The following is a 25,523-nucleotide window of genomic DNA, read 5'->3' as shown; positions in this document are numbered from 1 at the left end:
GCTGTGGAGAACACGAGCCAAAACACCGGCACGGTTGGGGGACCAGATGGAAAGCACTCCTGCTATGTCAGCCAGGCACAGGGAAGGCAGGGGTGCAATGGTCTTGCCTCTAAGAATCCTAACTTGCCTTTTATCGAGGCAAATCTCTCACTGCTCCCAGCCGTTTGCATCATGTTTCTTCTGGAGAATTGCACTTATGGGCACCGGAGGGCTTTGCCTGCGTCTAGGGGAGTGAAAGAGTGGCTGTTTTCAGCAGGTACTCTCTGCTGTGAAGATGACTCTAGGGCAGATAGATGTGGAGGAGGCAGTGAGAGACTGGGATCCAGGACTTGGACCCTGCTAACTTTCCTGTTGAGACTGCAAGAGGTGTAAGGAACAACTCGTACAATCAGGAGGCAAGGATCTAGATGAGCTTGTATCCCTTTTCCGTTCTTGGGTTTCTATTGGAGCAGATGTGCTTCTGCTCTACCAGTTTCTAAAACAGTCACACATACACAAGTGTGCCAAGAGATTTAAGTGTCTAGTAATGCTAGTAACTTGGTATGGCTAAATTTGTGTCAGCAATTAGCTTCTGTAATAGGTTTTCCTGCATATGTAATCGCCTGTGTGATTTATGTTCCCTGTGTTCATTTAGTCTGCACAGAAGCCTGACGCAGCTTTGCAAGTCATAATCTTGGTGTGTGCTGCCTTATTTCAGGCTGCTGCTGGAAAAGTCCTGCAGCAGCACAGGTCTCGCTGCAGCTCTGAGATGTAGCCGGGGTGGTGATTGTGGGTTTTCTGTTCTTGCTGATGGTCTTGCTTTTCATGTTGGGTGGCATGTGGCAGGTTCCCTCTGTTAATTAGAACAAATGTGCCAATTATGTTAATGTATCTCCCGATACCAATCAGTGAATAATTAGAGACAACACATCTGTCTCTCACTGGGGAGTGAGATGGCAGAGAAGATGCTACAAGGTATGTTGCTCTAAATTCCAGCCGCCTCGGATCATGAGCTTCCCCAGCCGGTGTCGGGGATAGCTCAGTGTCTTGGCAAGCTTGCCTGTGTGTTAGCAGCACTGGGTGTATAGATCCAGCACAGCTGGCAGGAGTCGTGTGCCCAACTGCTCTGCAAATTCCATCCAGAGGACTAAGGAGCTCTGACCAAAAACAAGTTGACTTTAGGTGTGTTCCACCTTCTCAGCATCTGCAGTTGCTGTGAATCAGGATTTCATTCACTGCACTCACACCTTTGCAGAGAGGACTTTTCTTGCTAGTCAGTTTGCAAACATATAACAAAAATATCATATTGAGTGGGAAACTTAAAAAAGAAATGGGGATTTTGTGCCTGCTTTGCTCCAGGGTGTGGGTGTGTAAGAAAAACAGTTGCATGTTGTTATTTTCCATAGCTGTCGTCTCCACAAGGGAATATTTACCTTATATTCCATGGCAGTATTGTTGCCAATTAAATGATTAATGTTATGATAAGGAAAAACTGATGCACAGGCTTTTTCTACGTACATGCACAGCCACCCATACTTTTATTAATAACAGTTGGAGGGATGTGCCTGATTTAATTAACAAATAGAGCTAAGTACCTGTTCAAGAATTCTTGTGACTACAGCCAGTAAATATACATCCTCAATACTTAGGCAAAAGTGAACATCTACTCCAGAAATGCCTTCTCCAGAGAGCTGAAAAATGGAGCCATGAAGACATGATTTGGTATGGTCCTGAAGACAGGCATCTTGTGCACTTTGAAATGACCATGGGTATCCTGCTGCCTCTCTGCCTGCTCTCCCAGGGAGGTGCAGGTCTCTGGCACATTAATGTGCAGCACCTCATCTGCCAACCTTGTTGCAAGCATGGCAGTTTCCCCAGGGCACCAGTCACCTTTATTCAGGCAGCAGAATTAAATTCAGGATAAGTTTCTGCATTGACTGGGTTAACAGCCTACTTCAGCAAGGGGGCTGCACCTTGGGGAATGACATGGCATCAAAAGAGATCGTAACTTTTAACTTCTGTAATAACAGTTTGCATACTTGTCATTCATAAATCACACTGTCTCGTTCCACTTTGTTCTTTTCTCTTTTGTATTTGACACCTGATCTCTTCCTGCTTTTGTGACAGAACAACCCTACTCCCACCTATTTTGGTTACATCAAAAAAAATAAATCTGAGGTTTGGAGGTGCTGAGTACTGCAGTCACCTGCACCAGAAAAAATGAGGCTGGTAGTAACTGAAAATAGTTACATTCAACAACAGTCTCATTCACATGTTGTAGTGTGTTTAATTAGTTATAATTGCTACAAGAACTGAGGGAGAAAACACATCCACTGGAGAACTGCGCTCTTTTTTGTGCTGCTCTACTGTGTCTAAATGTATATGAAAGGAGACTCCTGTCTCTTGTCAAATCATCCATCAGTTCATCCCTTCAGATTTGGTGACGTTGTCGTTTGCTACATGAACAGACTCATGACATCGTAAAAACCTGGTTACCAGAAGATGATTAAATTAGTTATGTTGTAAGAGAGATGGGGTTTAGCCATTGGGTGAAAAGGATCTTTTTTCGTAAGAGATTTGGTGAAGAGCCAGAGGCAGTATACTGAATTATACAGAGTATCTTTATTTCCTGATATCGGCAACTCTTGTTTTCGTAACATCTTCAGTGTTTTTGCAGGGATGATGGAATTTAGTGCTCATGGCTTTAGTTTTGTCTAATCAGCTGAGACTCAGACTGAATATGTAGGTGTGTGTTTTTGTGGAGAGAGTAAGTGTTGCAGAGCACAGGAAAAACAGGACTGCATGCTTGAGCATGGAGCCTTGCACAGTGCTGAGGACTGCTAGAGTGTGTGCTTGGATGGACGTACCAGAAACATTTTGGACTGAGCCTTAGACCATGGGACGACTGTAGTCCTGTCTTCACTGATGTTCTGATGTCCTCAGTGTGCAGAGCACAGGAAAAGTACAGGTAGGTTTGAAGGTGGTACAAAGCTGTGGCACGGTTGTGGTAGGTTGCCCAGAGAAGTTGTGGATTCCCCCTCCCTGGAAGTGTTTAAGGCCAGACTGGATGAGGCTTTGAGCAACCAGGTCTAGTGGAAGGTGTCCCTGCTCATGGCAGGGGGGTTGGAACTAGATGAACTTCAAGGTCCCTTCCACCCCTAACCATTCTATGATACTGTCTTTTAGAGTCCTGACACAAGTCTGTGCTTCATTCCATAAATAAATAATTACATTAAAACCCAAGAAAGACATTTTGTTTGTCTGAGAAGCAGGAATAAAGTGGCAGACTACCACTGGAGGAAAGATAAGATCCTGACTTATTTTACAGTCTGGGATGCATGCAGACTTGACATGTGGATGAGGAAGGAATATTGTCATTGACTGAACAAGAATCTGTCTGTCTTGATTATACCTGGTACCTATTAGGATTAAAAAAAGGATGAAGAAAATTTTAGTCATCCTGGCAAGGAAAAACAGGTTATTGGCCAAAAGTTTGTATCTTCCATGGAAAAAATGAATGTTGTAGTGACAGAAACACAGCCTCCAAAGTTTTATGTCTTTTTTTCTTCCTCCCCTGTTCCTCACAGACACATATATCTATTTCCACAGCCCTTTTTACATCACCAGTTTTAAGCTATAAAGTATTGTTAGTTGTGAGGCTACCACGTACTGTAGCAATCTGCTGTGGTAGAGGAGGGTTTAAATCAAGCCTTCCTCAGGGCAGTGGCTTTACATTCACTAAGGGGTACATCTTTGGAAGCAGCTCACACCTGATGCACATCCACCCAAACTGGGGTGGGGGAGCCAGAGCTGCTTAAAGTAGCGCTAAAGATGGGGCGTGGGCAGTGGGCAGCTTGGATCCAAGCCCACGTCCGCCAACCTGGCCTCGCAGCGTTGGACCGGCTCCGTCTGGGGATGAATTGAGTCCTCTGTGTTTAACATCAGGAGAGGCCATCGGCTTTCTCCCCACAGCTTGGGACAGTCTAAGCAGCTGTCTCGGGGTTGGGGGAGGACAAGTTCTCTGTTGTTTTGGGGGTATGTTGATGCCCAGGCAGTTCCTCAAATGTCTTTGGAAAAATGGGGTTTGTGAGAGCAGGTCTTGGTAGTTAGCATCTCGCGGGTCCAGCGAGTTGATTGTGTTTATGTTTTTCTTCCTTTAATTAAATGCTGGGCACAAGCTGAAGTGATCCAGTGACATGAAGGCCCAGCTTTGATCCGTCCAGGGCCCTGCTCCCATCCTTCAGAGCATGCTCAGTTCAAATGAAAACAAGCTACTAGATTTGCAGCCAAATTATATTAGGGTGGCTCACAGCAGTCAGCTGGGATATAATAGGGTGTTTCTTTAGGAAGGCAATAAAGAGAACATTGTCTAGATTAAAATTCACATATGAAAATATTTTTCTGTGTAACCATGGAAATTATGCTCTATTAAAATAAAATATAGCTTACATAAAGAAAAAAGGCAAAATAAGCACTGATGTAGTCTTTGTGATGCCCTATTTCCTTCTTAACTGTCTCTATTTTGTTTAATCCTGATTGCAGCAAAACAATAACATGCATGTACAGTGCACGTATACTTAAAAACATTGGCATGTTTGTAATTTGTTAGGATAACCTACTCTAGTATAGAACCTCGTTGTGTTAGACCCAAGGCTGGTACATGCATTAATAACTGCCTAATTAGACAAGATGTATGAAAGAATGGGTGAGATCTCTGCTAGTTTAGGGTTTCTGATGTTACAAGGGAATTTTTTGCTTATAGATATGGTCTGGAGGTAATACCTCTTCCTTATCCCTTGCCTCAGACTCTGAAAGCAAAGATCAGCTATTTTTCTCTGTACAGTAGCTGGGAGCCTTTGAAAATGCATTGATATTTTCAAGGCAAGGCAAGACAGCTGTTGTGTGGACAGGTGGGAGGGAAGGGGACCTGAAGGAAAGGGTAGACATGAATGGTGTTCTGTGTGAATGCCATGGTGTTTTATTTCAGTTGGCAGTGTGCATCAGGTGAGTCCTTCGTAGTGAGTCTTTCGTGATGTGTCTTGACTCATAGCACTTTCTGGGATGAGCAATGTAATCACAGATACTGTGCCTGTTGTGGTGTGACCTGGTACTGACTCACTGCCTCTCCTCTGACCCTTTGAAACCCTAAGGTGGAGTGGCTGAAGAACGAAGAGGTAATTGATCCTGTGGAAGACCGAAATTTTTACATCACCATCGATCACAACCTGATCATCAAGCAAGCTCGGCTGTCTGACACAGCCAATTACACTTGTGTTGCCAAAAACATTGTGGCTAAAAGGAAAAGCACCACAGCAACTGTCATTGTCTATGGTAAGTGGTGCCTTGTCTTGCTGCATGTGAGCGGACACGCACTCAAAGCGAGCAGTGGAGATAGAGGGGGATGCAAAATGCCTGTCTGTAGTTCTTACAGCGGTCAGAGTCCAGCTGGGCCACGTGTGCTGACTGTTGACTTGCAGCCATATGCAGGGACTGCAGTCAGGGCTCATTACTGAAAACCCTCAGAAGTACAGGTCTGATGGCTTGGCTTTGGTGACAAACAATGGTGTTAAAGGAGGGACAGCACCTACACAAACAGCCGGTTGCCTCATTGAAGAGAAGGTGGTTACTCCCCTTGCCATAATACACGCTGGCTGGAGGCAGCCAGGAGACATGAGGGCAATTCCTCCAGCAGGAGCATCCAAGACATTGTTTCTACTGATGCATTTCACATTCTTAGCGTCGCTTTTCAAAAATAAGAGTAAAACTGAAAAGCAGTTTGTCATTCCAGATATTGGTAGGAATGTCAGAGCTCAGGAGAATCATCCAGCTTCTTACATCTCTTTTGAATAAACTTATTTTTGGGGTGCACTACCAAAACATACTCTGACGTCAGGAGCAAAGCACTCTGGGCCTGCAGTTCATAGGCACACAACCTAGTTTAAAAATAAATATCAGGGGACAGGACAAGGACAAGTGACAGAACAAGGGGCAGTGGGCAAAATCTGGAACACCAGAAGTTCCATACAAACTTAAGGAAAATCTTCTTTACTCTAAGGGTGACGGAGCACTGGAACAGGCTGCCCAGAGAGATTGTGGAGTCTCCTTCTCTGGAGATGTTCAAAACCCACCTGGATGCTTTCCTGTGCAGCCTGGTGTGGGAAGCCTGCTTTGGCAGGGTGGTTGGACTAGATGATCTCCTGAGGTCCCTTCCAACCACTATGATTCTGTAAATACAAAGCATGGGATAACATTATTCTGTGTCTGCATCCATAACCCTGATCTAATGCTGAGGTTGTCTGTGCTTTGGCTGGGGAGGGGCTGAATGAGGTGTCTTTCTGGCGTCTCTTTCAGGCTGTGTTGCACTGCAGCTCTGCCCCACCAGTCCAAGCCTTTGCCCCTGCAAAATTACTGCCCCAGTACATCCCAGGCGGGAGTATCAACGAGAACAAAACCTGCTCTGACGACGTGCCAGCTGACTGTCCTGGTGTTCCTTACAATCAGCTTAATTATAGGATAGACAAGGAGGAAAAAATCCCTATGATTATCCCTAATATTCATTTCATATTCAGGGTAGCAGTTAGATTTAATTGTAAGCAGTTGCTTCCCTGAAGTTACAATGAGGGCTTTTTAGTTCAGTTTTTATAGAAAACCAACTGAATTGAGTTGATTAGCAGTGTTTGTGATATTGAGGAATGGACCATACAAGAGCACTGGGTGTTTTAACAGTAATGAATGCAGAGACATAAAAGATGCAGGCAGACTGAAAGTCTTCCTCATACATATACAGCATTTTTTTCAACAGTGCAGTCAAGAGACATATATGTAGGGGAGCTGCCATTTATATGGGTTTTGCTATGAAAGCTGCCTAAAGGTTGTGTCATATCACAATTGGGGGTCAGGAAATCTGAGCAGTTAGTATGTTATGCATATCCTGGCGATGACATTATTACATAGAGCAGCACAGCTCCTTCTTCATCCATCCATGCATTCATCCATCCCAGAAACTGAGGTGGGTGAAGAAGAGAGTCAGCATAAATACCTTCCCAAAGATAAATTTCTTCCCAAAGTCCAAAAATAAAAATGCATTTAGTGAGAGTTCACACTGAGCAGCTTAAATATCTGTTACAGAAATGCTGGGGCATTCATATACACCAGCTGTGCCCGGAGGGGTGAGTGAAGTTGCCCCAGTATGCTGAAGTCACATTCTGGAAAGAAAGGGAAAAAAAATTCTCAATTCCTAGTCAAAGCACAGGAGTCTTTCAGCACGCAGAGATGGTGGGTACATTTGAGAATGCACTGGAGTGCATGTTGCCTCCCTTTGGAAAATGGTGCAGCTTCCAGAGCACAGGCTTCTGGCTGGCAGAGCTGCTGGTACTCTCTGAACCCGCAGGGATTTTGGCCGTACACACACCACCAGGTGCTTAGTGCTGGGTCAGGTTGGTATTCAGGAGAAGGCAGGTCATCTGCCAGCCTTAATAGTCATCAAATGTTGCTTCTCATTCAGTGTCAGCATTTCTTTGACTTGTACAATGACTTCTGGCATGCTGTACATTGGGTACGTTGGAGACATGGGTTTGTGTCTGTTCAGCACTGCTTCTCGTGCTCTTCCCTGCCATCACTGTGACTGCTGTTGGAGGCAGCATGACACAGAGCCACAGGTGCCTTTGGGCTGACCAGGATGGCTTCCTTAAGCAATCATACTCTTTCTCTCTTGCTTTTTAGTGAATGGAGGCTGGTCCACCTGGACTGAGTGGTCAGTGTGTAACAGCCGATGCGGGAGAGGCTTTCAGAAGCGTACGAGGACTTGCACCAATCCTGCCCCACTCAACGGTGGTGCCTTCTGCGAGGGCCAGAGTGTCCAGAAAATTGCTTGCACCACTCTGTGTCCAGGTTCAGTATGAAAAATACATAGCTCTAGATAGTTTGTCTAGCACCAGTCATTTAAGGAGAAGACTATTAGTCACAAAATCCTCCTTCTCTTTATTAATAAATCCAACATTTAAGTGAATGAATATGAAAGTATATTACATAAGTAGATAAAATAGTGAGCACTTTATATCAAGCGGCAGAGGATTTGAACCCAATTTTGCATGCAGCTTACACTAGTGTCTCAGCTTCAGTAATTCAGGGGATTTGGGGGACGTTCAGAGCTTCAAATTGTAGGAGATAAAGGTTGAAAGTTCTGGAAGATGGATAGAATTTGAATATAGAAAGCAACTGTGATGTATGTGTATTTGCAATGTCTGCTCAGTCCAGCTGTCCCAGCAAGTGGAGCGTCTGAGGTGCGGATGATAAACTTGAGGCATGTGTCTACCTTACTTCAAATACAAATATGTTTATACTGGAAAGAGATGTATATGCATACCTTTAAAAGGTATTTAAATGTAAACTTCTGAAAAATATGAAATTGCTTCAGATCAGGCAAGATAGTTCGTGGCTTTTCTGTGACAGAAATTCTGCCATATGTCCTATTGTCCAGTGCTTTCCTACCTCTGCAGTCCCACTCAAATTGATGGAAGTAGGGTTGTCTTCAGCTTGTGAAGCTTGGCCATCCAACTCCAGGTCTTAGTGGCACATGAGACTTAAAAGCTGAAATTTCATCTCTGATCACTATTCCAAGTGACAGACTCCTGGCTCAGGCTGTGTCACGGGAACAATTTCATAGTTTGTTCTTTGACTGTTCAATTTAGTGCTTTTGAAAAGAATTTGTGGGATTTTGAAAGGTGCTAAACACATTCCTGATTCTGCTCATGTGAAATAGATCAGTGTCTCTAGATACTTCTTTTAATAGAAAATATTTAACATTAAATGTCTTTCTACTAAAGAAGAATTTCTAGACAAGTTTGATGTCTGTTAAAAAATGCTCAAACAAAAAAAAACTGCAGATTCCCGACTTGTTCATTTTCTTGTACACTTTGAGCAAAGATAAACTGCTGACAAGTTTATAAGAAGAGGAGGAAAGAGCAGAAATGGGGCTGGGGCAGAGAGAAAAGAGACAAAGAGTGACCATGGCAGGGAGGTTGGAACTAGATGATCTTTAAGGTCCCTTCCAACCCAAACCATTTTATGATTCCATGATTCTGTGAATGTACGTTTACAGGCCAGAAATAGGACACTGAGAAGAGCAGACTGATGATCCTTCTACCTTGCTGGGAATGGTCAAGAGTTGCAGGCTGACTTGTGCTGAGACGTGCATGGCTCTCGCTCAGTCTCACTTTTATGTTCCTCCTAATGAGTCATGTCCTTTCCTTGTCTCAGTGGATGGCAAGTGGACATCCTGGAGCAAGTGGTCCACCTGCGGCACAGAGTGCACACACTGGCGCCGGAGGGAGTGCACGGCCCCAGCGCCGAAAAACGGAGGAAAGGACTGCGAGGGGCTGGTGCTGCAGTCCAAGAACTGCACCGACGGGCTCTGCATGCAGGGTAAGTGCCACTGTCGTGCCTCCAGGGTCTGGGATGTATGTGGCCGTAGAAAAACCTGCAATAGCTGCAGATCAGCATCAATGACCTAAAGTCACAGAATCATTTGTAGGATGGAGAAATGGGTTAATCCAGTTCTCACCAGACTGGACACCCCACTCTTCTTCGCTGAAGATTAATGTAATGCTCTCTAAAGCTTATGAAGTTGAGCAGTGAAGAATTATAAAGTCTCATTATAGTGTGCTCTCCTCCCTGCTCTCCCCATCAAACAGTCGTTCTTTCTAATACCAGCTCAGAATCTGTCCAGGGAACCTTGACAGTGACCCTTGTGGCAATGCAAATGAAAAGTAGAGAGTTGAGAGCAAAGCCAATGTTTTCAAAACAGTAAACTTAGCAAAGCATCAGCTTGTGGCTTCTTACTGTCAAGAATAGTGGATGCATTTGTTTCTACATATAATAGTTATGCCTGTTTTTGAATTTGTGGTGCCCTGTAGTATAAAGAGGTACCCTGTGTCTATGAAGTGCCTGTGCCAACTTCATATATAGTTATCAGCATGCTGCAGCCTCATGAAGATCAAGTCTAATACTGAAGTTTGTTCTGTCTATGCCTATTCACGATATAGTTCTGCCTTTGTAAACTAGTAAGAGCAAGAAGTAAAAAAAAAGTAGACTTTTAGTGTGATTCTGACCTATGCTGATGAATGATTAGTCCCATCCCTTCTCAAAAATGAGGTCTTCTCTGTTCTACTGGTGAATTGAAGCTTCCTTTCACATTTCATTAGCGCAATAACCTGAGCCAAAATCCTCACATACACCTCTCTCCTGTTCCTTCATCCTATTTCTCTGCAGTACTTCTCTGTCGAGCCTCAGCCCTCTGTTGCCCAAAGAGCTGTGACTGTAACTGTCTGTTATCTGTGTGTCCAGATCATAAAATGCTTTGAGTTCTGTCATGAAAAAGGAGTCAGGAGTTTTTATTCTCTGAGGCAAGTTACTTTTGACTGAAATAGTCATGATGACAGAAAAGTGACACTACTAGCTATTAAATAGGTCTGCTTCTGAACAAGTGCTGTATAGGTGGCTACTGTGCTGGCAGTGATCTTTGACCTACCCTATGGCACAGCATGGACGTTTGCTCAGAGGTTTTACAGATTTACAAAAAAGGCTTCTTCAGTGTGGCTCACACAAACACGTTCATAATTTTAAAAACTGTTAGTCAGTGTCAGCAGCCTATAAAGCTGTAATTCCTCAAAACGTTGTTTTTATGGGGAAGACAGAAAGGTGAGATTCTGAGCTCCTCACTTTTTCTTCTCTAAAGATAGAAAAAAAAATAATGATCCAGCCACATCTTACTAGTACAACACTTTGGTGACTTTTATAGTGGGGAAACTAACATAGCCCTAGCTCCAGCGGTGTGAGTGAGTCATTATGGTAAATTAGGAAGAAAAGATACATTTCCTCATACAGAAGAGCTCTTCACTATCAGATTATATTTAGACAGGTGTATGTCATCTTTGTGTATGTGCATAAAGAGAGCCATTTAAGCAGAAATCTTGTGGAAAAGTAGATATAATGGTACGACAGAATAAAAGCCCTGTAGGGATCTCATTTATCTGTTGATGGTATATTGCATTTTATTTGTGAAAGTGGATGCTAAGTATAAAGCAGAGGTTTTCAGCAGGCGAGAGAGTGAGGCTGTTGTGAATCCTATTCTGCTTCATATATATGTATATAAAAAATGGTAATGAAAAATATACAGTCACATATTGACCTGCTTGGCTCCAGGGGCTCTGATCATCCTTCAGTGCTGGAATTTAATGGCAGTGTTTTAATGGTGCCTTTATACTCATGGGGGTTTCATATACCTGTAAAACTTACAGTCCTGCTCCCTGATCCATCACTGCTGAGAAGATTGATTTGCCATACTTGGTGGCAGTGTGCCTGCTGTGCAGTCTCTCCCTTTCTGTCTCTTTTCTTTCTTTCTCCTTCCCAGTTTATGCAAAACCAATCTGAACATATATTTTTGCTGGTGTGGATCCAGATTCATAGCAAATCTGCCTGCTGAGCTAAGAAGGAACTCAGGACTCCTTTCATTCCTAAAACACCATGCTTCTTTCCACGTTGTTTGAGGCTGGTGGGGTCTGGCTTGGCACTGATGTTTCTCCTATCCTGTGGACCTGTGGATCCACAGCAGACCTTTCCAATGCCTTCATGCCAATGGGTCTGTCATGGCACAGGTGGCATGGAGGAAGGCATGGCCACCTTTCCTCTTTGGGTGTAGCCCTCTGAGAGATGTGTTGGCCAGCTGCTTGCCTGCACCATAACCAAATCCTACTCCTGGGTGCACTGGTTCTTCCTCCTTAGTCTTTAGTGAGATCTTGAAGGTTGACTTTAGTACCATGAGTGTAGTTGACAGACTGTAGACAGACCCTCTTACCAGGAGTCACTAGGCTGTTGCTTTGACAAAAACCCACTTGTAAATATATCTCTCTGTATAGCTGTACATAAAAGATATCCCGGAAAACATTGGCTTGAATGAGTCTAATTTACAAGCCCTTTCTTTCCCAGTCTATTATTCACTACAGTAGCATCAGCTGGATAAATCAATAAGCTCTTTCATCAGACTGCCCCTGCTCCAGCAAAGAGCAGCAGTCTGCACCACTATCGATTTCTGTGGGGATAAAAACTGTGGAGCTTTCTCCATCCCTTGTAATTACAGTATTTTACACCCAAAGCTGTAGTTTGTGCTTACCACTAACTGTGGCATTTCTTGTGCAACTCTGCTGTCACATTTATTCAGACTAATGATCTTGCTAGTACACACATACACTCCCTCATCCAGTAGTTAGTATTTTTCTGTTAAAATGAAAGGATGAACAGTCATTAAACTAGAGAGCCTGCAGAGAGACAGCAGGCTGAATTGAAGAAGAAAAGCAGCTGTAGTGAAAATTTAGGGCGGTCATTACTATTTTAAGTTTCCACATACACAATATTGCCTAGCAGGTCCCATTATAACAATTTTGTAATTCCTGTAATAGCATTAATATGATCTTCGGGAACAAAATATGTTGTAGGTGTAAGAAGAATTGGCTGGTTACCACCCACGCTAGTTGCATTATTGCCTCCATAGTTGCATTATTTCCCATTTGAAGTATGAGTACTGTGGTAAATACTTCAGTGCAAGGAACAACACTTTTGAAGGTATGCACCGCATCTCACAGGGGATCGCTATAAACTGAAACACTGTAATTAGCCCTCCACTTATCCAGCCTAATGACTTTGGTGGGTGTTCTGTGAGGGGACTAAGAAACTAAAGCACTCCATTGCCGGCTCAAACTTCAGCACAAGTAGTTCCGTTCACTAGATCACAAATATGTTTAAAGCAAAGTATGAGGGGAAGTGTTTTGCTGGGCCCAGTCTGGAATGACTGCAGGATCATGTGTGTGGTACCAAATAGGTGCTAAAAGTCCCTGGTGGGCCAAATTCTGCTTTGCATTATGTGTAAAATGATGCTGGTAATCAGGAAGAGGTGGGCAACCTATGGAGAGAGTTAGCTGTGTTGTATGGTTATGTAGAATGCTTATTACATGAGTTGTGACCTGCAGTGGTCATGCTCAGAGTATATCACCTGTGTCCTTTCTGTTGGGGATCTAAAGTGACAGTGTTCAGATCTATAATCTCCCTGTCCTGAATAAATAAGTACAGAAAGTCTATAGGTGTGAGGTTGGTGCTGGTGCATGCTGGTAAAGCTGTTGTTCTTTTCTGAAATCATGCCTGTGATGCACATGGTTGGCACTAGCACGGTCACAGGGAGACAACCAGTGCCCCTTCTACAGCTCACTCTCAGCTTTTAGTAGACCACTGTGGCTTTTCATAAGAGGCTGGCTAAGTCATACTTTCAGTTTTTTAAAAAAACACAGGGCTGGCTCTTTTATAGCAGCAAGGTAATACCAAAGCACTTGTCGCTTGAGGACTATGGATTATATAGTTACATAAATAGTACTGTTGCTCTGTGTAGTCAAAACTGTTCACTTTATACAGTCTCAGAATATGGAATACAAATCTGTCGTTGAATAGGGCCAAAAGGAAATTTCTACTTGTGAAACATTGCCAAGAGTCATCGGATCCAGTGTGGACTTTTCCTTTGTTGCTTTGGATTTAAATAAATGAGCACAAAAACACTGAGATGTGCTACTGTCACTTAAAGAATGGAAGAAAAGATTCAAAACGTCTTCACACATCATTACAGACAACTCTCTGGACTAACTCTCAGGTCCTTTTGGTTCTCTCCCTGCATGCCATTTAGGTACTTGGAAATTCAAATAGCAGATACGCCACTTGAGAAAAAGGCACCTGTACCATTGTGAAGATGTTATTATCAGACTAGTAATTCCATTCCCTGTTAAAAAAGGGCTGCCTTCTAGTTGAGAGTGAATTGATGAGAAATTATGACAGTGAATCTATATTTGCCAAGCACTTTGAAATCCTCACCTGAAAGTCAATATGAAGTTCATAAGGTTCCCTCTTACACTGATAGTGCCTAAACGAGTGAAAAAAATGCAGTTTGTCATGCTTGTGCATGAAGTGGTTAACTCCTGCCCTTTTCCAGTCTTGTGCCACCTGTTTATACGCAGATCTCGAGTAGAAACCAAGATTAACCTGATACTAACATCTCTTTCTTCCCAAAACATATATATATTCTGTGCATACCCTGCTTGGTTAGTGTCGCATGCCAGAACCTCTGATGGAATAAGCATTCATTTCCCTTTTTGGCTTGTTTTGAAAGCAGGCATTCAGGGAAGAATTAGAGGGCAGAGCAGTTTGATGAGGACCTCTGGTCCTCCAGAGCAGGTTAGTGTGCAAAGAGCAGGGGAATGTTTTCCATACTCCAGGAGGTAAGCAAAGCTCTCTTAAGGGAAACTGCAACAGAAGTCCATGTGTGCAGAGGAATGAAATAAAGCCTTTTATTAAGAGCATGTGGATCAAGAGAGAACTCCTAATATGTTCGGTCTGTCAGCATAATGATTTAGCCACCTGGCCTGTTTCACTGAGCCCTTGCAGAGGGAGTTTCATTCATTTGAGGAATGCATCTCATCTGTTCCTAGAGGAAATTTTCTGTAATATTATTATTTGATATGATGCGTTATTCTGTTTTTAACCCAACTGCTATGTAATGATGTAGCAGCCAAGGGAGTTTATGCACACATCTCAGAGTTACGACTTATCTTTATTTTTTATTGTAGCGACATGAGAAACCTCCAGCTGAGAAGCGTCCACGCTCTGGTGGACCCTCTGCAACTGAGAGTTCTTGCCTAGAAAACCTACTGTTCAAAGCAGATAAAAGCGTTTAGAGAAAACAGAAGTGCACAGCCACAAGCAGAACCCAGCACACTGAAGTTGCTGTGTCTTACCCCAGTCAGTTCAGTAAGAGCCATCTTCACATTAATTTTAATGAAAGGCAAGTGCTTGAAGATCTCTAGGCTGTTTTGAAAAATATCGACTAATTCAAGAATATTATAGCCATGCAGAGAGGAGAAGAACCCCAACCTTGTCCATCTGTAATTTTCATTCTTCTTAATTCCCTTGAGTTTTTCTTTTATTCTTCCCTTATTTCTCTGCACATGAAAAAAAGTTATTCAGATGAAAGAAAAATGCAAGTTAAAGACTACCTGATACATTAACTTAATCATGAAAAAAAAACCAAACCACCATCCAGTGACAATAATGAGTGTTTACATTTTCCTTACCTATGTACGAGGGTGGATATAGTTTATGATTTTTGCTTTCCTGGCAGGGTGTCAGGCAGAGCGAGGTTACATGAGCAGCCCAAGGCTCAGCAGGGAGTCAGTGACAGGACCAGGAGTAAAACTCAGTGCTCTCTGTTTCTAAATCTGTGTTCTGCATAAAGGACTAAAAAAGCCTTGGCAGCATCCTTAAATGAAAACTCACATTGGGGAAGGAAGTTTCTGTAGTTTGGGAAATGAATGCTGAGCTGATCAACTGATTCTGGAGTCTAGGGGGTTTTTGAGGTTACAATCCAGAAAGCCAGACAATATGAGTTATCTTCCATGAGCCTTTTTTCCAGCAGTCCTAACCGTTTCGATCCCCTCTTCTAGATCCAGTTCCAGCTGTCCCTTCCTCCATCTAGCTGTTTGCCATGAGTCCCCTCTTCAGTGCCACCCCATGTCCTTATCTCATCCCTCCCTGTAACCCATTTGCTCTTGTCCTGCTGCAGCTGCAAAACAAAGCAAACCCCAGGAAGTCTATTTAATATTCAGTCATTGCAAACATGGAATTTGCAAATACACAACCTAGCAAATTGCAATACTAGACATGTGTTTACTTTTGCTGTCAAACGTGCATAACAAACCCAATGTTAAGGTTCTGTGCTTCTAAGATACCAAAGACTGACGTAAGATTTAGCCTAAAGGTCAAAGCCCTTAACTGTAGATTATTGCATAATGTCAAATTTGCCTATTCTAAGCCACATCAAATTTTAGCAACAAGTTGTCCTACTCTTCCATCTTCCCTAACACCCATATAGATGACATGCATGTTTAAACTCAGGCAAGATCTTTCTAACAATGTTAGCAAAATGTCAGGATCTAATTTAAAATGAGAACATAGTTGCAATCTTAATTATAGAATATCATAAACTCCTGTTCAAGGACAGAACAAGAGAGAATCCCCATTTAACCTACCCAATCAAGAAAGATCTGAGGTAAAACCCAAGTAAATAATCAGTCACCAGACCTCAAGCTCCCTGTTTATTAGCCCTCCCTGAACATGCCAGTAATTAGTCCTTTAGAAGGAAAATAAATTACTGTGCATTATCTCTGGGATGCCTGATTTCATATCTGACCTTCAGCATCATTACTGCAGACATGAAGGTCTTTCTTTAGAACAGCAAATATGGAAAGAAGCTGGGCACGTTCTGTCTGAGTTTTTTGCAGCTCCAGAGACTTTGTTTGTTGGTGGTGTTTTTTTTAATTTTTAACTACAAATTTTAATTTTTACCACAAATAAGGTGTAGGATTTTGCGTCTTCTTGTTTATGTTCAAGAGTTTCTGGGAAATAGCAAGGAAAGAAACAATTAACAGGAATTAAAATTCAGAGTTTATTGTTAATATTTCTCCTGTGGTAAACCTGCATTAGCAATATGTTAAGCGAACATGAAGCCTTAACACTCAGCAGTCAGAATGAAGGGTTTATTCTAAGGTTGCTCTTGTACTGTTCAGTCTGACCCCTTGTAGGAAGGAAGTACTAGAAGCTTGTGCAGTCATGGTCTCTGGATAGTGGGACCTGTGCAGAGCAATTTAAAACTCCTGAATGTCAAATTAAGTCTCTTAAATTTCTTCTCCTAGCATGAGAATACGTCTTGTCCATCATAGGGACTAGATGGATACCTGTAGCATTGTAATGTATCTGAATTAACATTTTGAAAGCCCTTGAAAGTCTTTTCTGAAAGTGTCTTTTGAAAGCTTTGAGCCTTTGCATACTGTATTGATCATCTAGAATTTCCTTTAAAGATAATGAAGAAACTCATAAAGCTGATGATAGTATAGGGTTGCTGAGAGGTGATGGTGAACTCAGTAAGGCAAAAGGAGGCATAAGATGGCAACATGATTAGTAATGCTAGGTCACTGCTCCAGTCACAGCACTGCAAACACTGCAGGGGCATGCGCCTTTTTTTCTTCTTTGTCTCAAAAACATCTCTTTATAATGGAATTCAGAATTTAAAATTGCTGGTTATCTCTCCTGAGGGGTGCAGAGTTTTACAAAATCTTAAATTGGGCTGACTTTGTATTATGAATGACATTTTACAGGAAAAGGGAGAGAAGCTGAATTTCTAGAACCTGGAATTTGGAAACAGCAATATATACTTTTTTTTTTTTTTTTTACTCATTGAGATCCATTGAACTAAAAAATGAACAATAACAAACCAAATTTAAAAAAAAATAGAGTTCTTAACCCAATTTTATTCAAACTTTCAGGATAATTTCCAAGACTGAGACTGATTATAGAAAATTCCGACCGAACCCAAATATTTTAAATAAAATTCTGAGCCACTGGAGCTGGGGAAAAGAGGAAGATGATTGAATTAATGTTGAAAAAGACACCATCATGGGAATTAAGAACAGAAGCAATTGGGTGCATGTTGTTTGGGATTGGTATGGAAAAAAATGACCAGCTTGCTGGTTTTTTGTTATTAAATACTGTAACTCATCTGACATGTAGGTATCAGAGAAGCAAAGGCTGTTTCAGTAAACTCTCATGTCACAATGTATCCAACACATATCTGCTTTAAATCATCTAAGAACTGCTTCCTTCAAATTTTGGACATCTACATGTGAGAATTAGTCTCTGTTCATCTGTCTATCACAGCTCTGTGGTACAGAGCCTGTTGCCAGCAAGAGCTTATTCCTACTTCAGTGTCTCTACACTGGATAAAGCCATTAAAGTAGAGTAAGAAAGGCAGCAGTTGAACAGGTACCCTCTTATAGAATCATAGGATGGTTTGGATTGGAAGGGACATTAAAGAACATCTAGTTCCAACCCCCCTGCCATCAGCAGGGACACCTTCCACTAGACCAGGTTGCTCAAAGCCTCATCCAACCTGGCCTTGAACACTTCCAGGGAGGGGGCATCCACAGCTTCTCTGGGCAACCTGTTCCAGCGTCTCACCACCCTCGCAGTGAAGAATTTCTTCCTAATATCTCATCTAAACCTACCCTCTTCCAGTTTAAAGCCATTACGCCTTGTTCTATCACTACCTGCCCTTGTAAAAAGTCCCTCCCCAGCTTTCTTGCAGGCCCCTTCAGGTACTGGAAGGCTGCTATAAGATCTCCCCAGAGCCTTCTCTTCTCCAGGCTGAACAGCCCCAACTCTCTCAGCCTGTCCTCACAGGAGAGGTGCTTCAGCCCTCGGATCATCCCCGTGGCCTCCTCTGGACTCGTTCTAACAGGTCCATGTCTTTCTTGTGTTGTGGGCCTCAGAACTGGACACAGTACTCCAGGTGGGGCCTTACAAGAGTGGAGTAGAGGGGGAGAATCACCTCCATCAATCTGCTGGCCACGCTTCTCTTGATGCAGCCCACACTACTCTTGATGCAGCTCTTCTTTTCTTATAGGCAATTTAAGGGCATTGTCTTTGGATCCAAAAGGGGGGAAAGTGCTGTTACAATATATTATGCTCAACCTGTTATGTTCATTGCAACAGGATGTTATGGAGACATGTTGTGTGGCTAGGCTTTCAAAAGGGCTACATAATTACGTGACCTTAGCTCCTTTTGAAACTGCTACATAGAGGGTAAAGAACATTTATAGATTAGAAGCAAGTGGTGCCAGATTAAAATATGATGCATTAAGGAAGCAAGAAGTTATGGCATCTTTAATGCAATCTTCATTGTATTAAAAGAAAATGCATGTCTCCAAATCTCCCTGACCTTGATACAGTCTCAAAATATGTATCATTAACTGTGACCTCAGCAGCTAATGGTATAAAGTGATTTCTTTGCAGGATAATGGTAAATATTTTTGTAAATATGACACAAACTGTATAAGCCCTAGTAAATAAGTGCCCATAAAGATCACTTTCAGCTACTCCACCATCCTACCTAGTTACTTGCTGGAAAGAGAGAAAGTAGCTGCGGAAAATACAAGTGGAAAACTGGGAATTTGTCTTTCTCTCATGTGAATATTTTATTTTCTGCAAGCAACAGAATAAGTTATTTTCATAATCTGATCAATTCACTCTATTTCAGATCCATTAATACAAATTGAGCATGACTAGGAAAATATATTAAGGACCAGAAAGAGGAGCTAGTTACAGAGTTCCCTCAGTATGAAGCTGTGTCCTGGTGTTTTATACCTCAGGAATAAAAGTTGTCTTTAAAATATGCCAGTTCATAGACCAAGGCAGTGTATTCTAAGGGCTATAGATAAAATCAAACATGGGATTTCAGGATGCCCATGGTCATGGTACCGAGTTCCCAGTCTGAGCACCGTATGTGTGTCTATATGCCCATGTATGTGCTGAGCAGTAGATTCTTCCCCAGCAGAAAAGAGAGAGCTTAGAAAAGTTGATTTGGTGCCTATTTGGTGACACTCAATTTCAGTCTCAAGGGAGTCAGTGCCGTAATCTCTGCCCAATTATCTTTCATAGGTCTGAGATTCTTCCATTCCCAAATGTTTCATTTTTCCCCAGCTTGGCAGAAGGTTTATCTGCTCCTCCCAAGGAAAATTGCAGCAGATGAATTCATGCTATAAAAAGGGTTAGTCTGCCTGTTTGTCAGAGCTGACCCCCTAAGGCAAATGGTCCCACACATGCAGATATGCTGAAGGCCATTCCACCACAGAGACCCACTGTTGAGGCTCCTGTGGTCTCTGGCACAAATGCATTTCCAGAAGGTCGGAGCAAGGCATGTGGGACCAGAATGCTCAGGCTGGACTTCCATTGTTTGAGGATCATCTGCCTTCATTAACTGCACCAAACTAATTAAATGTGGTTCAAAATTTATTTAGTTAAATGGACACAATTCCCCAAATCAGTGCAAGTGCAACTGATGCTGAAATTCAGTTAAATTAGATAAATAAAAAGCTTGCTGAAGTCTTTTCTATATACCAGTGTTGGACTGGTGTACAGTCTGACATATTCATCCTTTTTTGCTTTTCCCAGTATGTTATGTCGTTATAAACGTGCTTAAATTGCTCTCCACATGTTTTATAGAAAAAGAATAGGCAATGCCTACGTAATGCACCTTTATACTGATACATCTGCATTTGTACAAAGGATTTATGCCAGTGCAATTACTGTAGTTAAAAAAAGCCGACCTTTAACACTTAATAGAAGCAATTCCACAGGGACAAAAAATGTATTTACAAGGCTAAAGTGGAATATAAAGTAGAATGCATGCAGAAATATCAACTTAATTAATGGGTTTTTAATGAATGCATTTACTATACAATTACAGTGGTGTAATTTCTGTGCATTAACCCACACCTCCCACTGATTCTTCAGGTATGACATAGGGTGAGGTACTTTTAAATCAATATCCTCTTTTGGTAAGCCTCTGAGAGTCTCCAACAGAAGGGACTATGCAAGTGTAAAGCATGATTATTACTATTTTACTCATCCATCAGTAACTTACACACTGAAACATAAAAAGCCCCTTTTTAAAAAGGTACATTCCCCAACAAGCTGTAGGAAGAAGCTTAAATTACTTTTCTCAAAGCAAGTACCTCACTGTGAATCCAGCTGCTCCAAGTGTGAGTCAGCAGCCTTCCCAGAGTCAAACCCACCAGCACTTTTCTGAATTCACCCTCGTTAAAAATTTTGATGATCCTGGTAGAAGTCCCTCAGGTATTTGCCAAGCAGTGCTGTTGATACAAGGAGGAAAAAAAAAACCTCACAAGAAAAAGATCTCTTTTCACTGCAGTTACTTTGAAGAGAGGGAGGATGTCATTCTTTATTATTTCAGTTGCTAATCCCAGCAGGTTTGCATCATTATCTGATGGAAGTGTCCTTTCTCACTGTGTGAAGGTGTAGTCAGAGGGACCAGTGTGAAGGCCAGCTTTCCAAAGCAATACCTGTGCTCTTGTGCTGGGAGCATGGCAATAGCCCTACCACCTGCCCAGCCACCACCACCAGCACACAACTGCAAGACTTCCCCTTACCGCTGCCACTCCAATGCCCGCTCTCTTTTGGTAGAGTGCTTTTATGACAAAGGAGTGTTTAAAAATAGTTTTATTCTAAAATGTCCTACCCAAATGGCAGAAGGTGTCTGTAGTTGCCATGTTTGAGTGATCTCTGACGAATGTGCTTAATTTACAAGTGTAAATGGGGCTGGCATTTGACCAGCGGATGGCTGGGGTTGCCAGCTTGACTGGGATGCTGAAAGTCAACCAAAGGTAAGGTCTCTGCTAGTTTCAGCCAGGGGAGCTGGCCTACATACTGTGAGCAAACAGGGTTGTATGATCACTACAGCCTACATTGTGTAGTGCCGTCACCTCAACAAGGGCTTTAAATCCAGCATGAGTGGCTGCCTGTCCATCTACAGCCACGTTTGTCAGCTACAACGCTTGTCCCTCAGCAAAAAATTGGCATGCCCATGACTCACACGCATGGCATCTCACTCAGCAGCCCTTAACCCTTCCACCTCAGCCATGCCTTTCTTCTATGGAAAAAACACATGTTTTTCAGGTTGAAAATGTGTCCTTGCAGATACTTGCACAAGCCAGGCTATGTTTGCATGGAAACAGTTGGCTGGAGTTGCGTGCTTGGTTCAGTTCGCAGCACACACAGGAGAAGAAAATCGAGCTCACTTTCCTAAGCATGCTGGTTTGCGGGGCTAATGGAAGCAGCAAGAAGTATCCTCACCTCTTCCTCCCATTTTAGTAGGCGTGCTTTTGAATAAATACACAAAACATTTCTGTTGAAGAAATTGGTGTCACCCTTATGTAGGTGCAAGGATGCTCTCTGTAGTTATCACTAAGAGAATCTCTGAAGACTTGTAAGACGCAAATAAGTATTTGTGACAAAGAGGGTCTATGAAGATGTTGCAATGAGGTACATTTATTTTAGAGTATTTGAGGGCCACACTTCTTTACTTTGCTGAAAAGACTAGAATTTGGATTTCCATTTTCCCAGGAGGAGAGAATGCTTTCAGTAATATCACAGCTAATCCAGTCCTTTGTGCCCCTTGAGTGGCAGTTGCTAGGTCACTTCAGATGTGGCAGAAATGACACACAACCTTGAATGCAAAACTTGCCAGCCGAAATGCAATGTAAGGAGAGAGGAATAGCCTTTCTGTCTCTGCATGGGTGAGCTCAAGCTCCGTGGGTGGTGCAGAGCCGAGGGATGTGTGCTGCCCCATGCCAGCTCCCCTGGAGAACTGGTTCACATGAAGTGCAGGGATATGTCCTCAGCTTTCCCAGTGATTTGAGTATGAGACAAAAAGGAGCCTAAATTCCACCTTGTCCTTGTGCCTCTTATTTCCTGCTGGCTGCCTCTTGGTCTCCAGAGACATCTTGCCAAAGGAAATATTGGGCATAAGGCTACAGCTGAAATTTAGGTTGACTAAATATAGGCCTCAGCATTCATCTGGGGAGTAAGTGGGGAGTAACTAGGGTAATGTAAATTCATGCCCAAGCTTGCTGAGCACTCACTCAAGCCCTCAACAGTTGCTCACGTGACTTTTTATGGCCAATACCTGGAGTACAGTAGTAGAAGTAGGAGGCAGTTATTGTGGAAGATTGAGTATGCATGTTGAGAGTACACATAGGTGAACTTGCCTCAAAGAACCAAATAAATGGATATAAGAACATAATATTTCTAAAAGCAATTATAAGGCTGGAATCATTGCTGTGAAATAAAGTTTTAAATAGATATTACAGGCAACATAGTCTGTCCCATGATGCCTCAGAAAAAATATCATCATCAAAAAGCAGCTCTTCTTGCTCTGATATTTAATTTAAGGTAGCATTTACACGATGGTTAATGTCTGGAAGCTTCAGGGGGAGGAATGTCTATACCCGCGGTTGGGATAGACTATATCTTCATTAGCAAGCAGTGTCACCATGCAGGAAGAGCTATTTAAGGCACAACAGGTGCCAGGTACCCAAACTCAGCATTTCCGGTAGCTGGGGATTATTACTCCTGTCTGCCCGTGATGTGGTCCTGTGCATTAGGCAAGTGCCAGGAGTGCATTCTCCAGTTTGGTTTCACCTGCAGGGAGTCCCCAGCTATGTGAGCTCCTCGCAGTGCAATCTGGGGAAAGGGGGTGAAATTCCTTTCAAAAGCACTGAAGGGAAGGTGATGGAGGCATGGTACCTTCTGTCTTACACTGACTCCAATCTCATCCCTGACAGCGACTCCCCTGCTTACTTTGGGTTTGTCATTTACCTTTCCAGCAGGATGGGACTTGGAGCATTTCACTCCTTTCCTGTGTGGATGGAAAGCAGATGGGAGGTTCTTAGAGAGTTCATAGGACTCATGTGTGAACTACTCAGCAGCTCCAGCATGCCATGCTGCAGAAGGAGCTGCACAAAGGAAAGACAAAGGAAATGATCTCTTTTATTTATCCATTCTGAAATGCAGCTGTAAATTGTGTTATGATTTTGTCAATATATGGTGCTTGCAAAGATTTCAAATAAATAATGTTATGACCCCAGGGGCCTTATTGATTTTGTAATAATTTCAAAGAGAAGCCACTCAGTTTCCCGTTTGCTGACAAATTCTTTGCTCCCTGAGGAATTCCTATTGAACATGTATTAAAGACAGGATAAAATAATTCCAGGGAAATCCAAAGAGAGGGCTTTTTCCATGGACCCTGCTCACCAAATGGGTATTTAACCTCTGACCAGTGACGACAGGTCTCCTTTAGCTCTATTAGATCAACAGCAAGCTACTATAATTAAATAAAAAAACTGTTTAGAGCCTCACCGAACATATCCTGGGAATTAAAGCATATGGCAGGGATAGGAAGAAAAGACTTTCCATATGCTAATGACCCTTGATGTCTGAAATAAATTAGATCCATTAGAGTTTATGCTCAATAAAAGAAAGACTTTATGCACTCCAAAGTTAGTGACTCGAGACCGATTTTGGCTTAGAAATTCAATCTGCCTGCTTATTAATTCTTAGTAAGGCTCTGGAGGAGACAGGGGATGCAAAATCATAATCCTGTGCTGTATCAGAATTTTAAAGTGCCATCAGTTTCTTTTCCTTCTTTTTTTAATTAAATCATTTTTCATGCTTCCCTCTTTTGTTCTCCTCATTAATTTGATTTTGTTCCCATTTTTGTTTAATTTCTTTCTTTTTAAGGTTTCATTTATCCTATTTCAACTGAGCAGAGAACCCAGAATGAATATGGATTTTCTTGTAAGTTTAATGTTTTCTTTTATGTTCCTGGATGCTAATTTGACGCTGTTCCTTGGGTCAAGCTTTACTGTTACACCAGCTCTGTGTGAGCAGGCAAAGAGGGACCTGTTCGGCAGAGTAAGTGGCATGCTGCTTGCTTGACAGCAGTCGCAGTGTTTTGCTGTCAGTGGGTTGACACAGAATGATAACAGCCCTTATGTGTGAGGAAAATGGGAGAAGATGCTGCCTCAGAGACAGAAACTGGAGAGAGTGAACTCTCTTCTCATTAAAATTTCCTTAGCAAATGAAAAAAATGTGGTGGAGGGGTAACTTTTCTTTGAGCTGGAACTTGACAATCTGCTTCCTGAACTGCTGAGGAAAAAAATGTGTTGTTCCACGGCTGATACATTGAAGGTCTGATGGGTAGGACCTTACAGAGATTGGTCAGTCCCTTTCAACATCTGCCAGCTCTCACCTCTGCACTGGAGGACAGCCTGGCTTAAATGGCTAGAAGGCAAGGAACAAAAAAGTAAAATAAAAATTATTTCACATGTTTCAAACTAACAAAAGTAGGGTACTAAAAAAGTCTGATTTGCTTTTGCACTTTCTTTTTTTCATTACGCTATCTCTAAAACTAGGATTATTCAGTGTTCAGAAACTCATCAAGTTTTGGACATATATTCAGACCTTTTGGAAAAAAAAATGTCTAGTGGATAATGATGCTAGAGATTAGCCTGGAATTAGTGCTGAAGATACGGTATAAGCAGCTAGTAGAAATATCGTAGCCATTTTCTCACAAGACAGCTCTAATAAATCTGAGGTCCTTTTTGTAAATTACCACATTATTTCTTGTGCTTGCTTCGGCTTTTATCCAAATACAGATGTGTTAATGCCAGTGATGAGAATTCAGTGTTTGATTCTCTACTTTACTAGATATATTTTTTTAAAAGGGAAATGGATGGAAGGGAAAAATGTCTTGACACATTATAGTTTAAAAAAAGCAAACTCAAAGATACATCCTGATATTCCAAGTATTCCATAGAACGTGGACATTTTGGTTTTTGTTTGTTTTTTTTTTTCTTTTAGTTTTCATTAGAAATAAGAATTCTGAAGTTCAAAAACCCGTGACTTTTTTTTATCATATGAACCACTAAATACCAGTATTATGACACTATGTCACTAAGACGTACTGTTTTATTTCATAGGATGAATTTGCTTCATGACACTAAGTCTATTACGTGTGTTATGCTTAGTTGTTCACAGCCTGG

The 25,523-nt window shown here is 42.1% G+C and overlaps 1 protein-coding gene across 1 annotated transcript in view; it reads left to right on the top strand.

Annotated features, from left to right (window-relative positions):
• The window catches only part of LOC104520983 (netrin receptor UNC5C), a gene marked incomplete at its 5' end in the record, with an annotated part of 36,470 nt that overhangs the window by 6,128 nt on the left and 4,819 nt on the right, over nucleotides 1-25,523 (top strand). Inside the window, 3 exons of the mRNA XM_010162832.1 lie at nucleotides 5,130-5,310; nucleotides 7,702-7,869; nucleotides 9,238-9,402. Of these exons, the coding sequence (XP_010161134.1) occupies nucleotides 5,130-5,310; nucleotides 7,702-7,869; nucleotides 9,238-9,402 (514 nt within the window). The remainder of the gene's footprint in view (nucleotides 1-5,129; nucleotides 5,311-7,701; nucleotides 7,870-9,237; nucleotides 9,403-25,523) is intronic.

Source organism: Antrostomus carolinensis, unplaced genomic scaffold (assembly GCF_000700745.2).
Source record: "Antrostomus carolinensis isolate BGI_N321 unplaced genomic scaffold, ASM70074v2 scaffold55650, whole genome shotgun sequence".
Classification (NCBI taxonomy): Eukaryota; Metazoa; Chordata; class Aves; order Caprimulgiformes; family Caprimulgidae; genus Antrostomus; species Antrostomus carolinensis.
The sequence above is the reverse complement of the archived record's forward strand: the minus strand, read 5'-3'. Positions and strand labels throughout refer to the sequence as shown.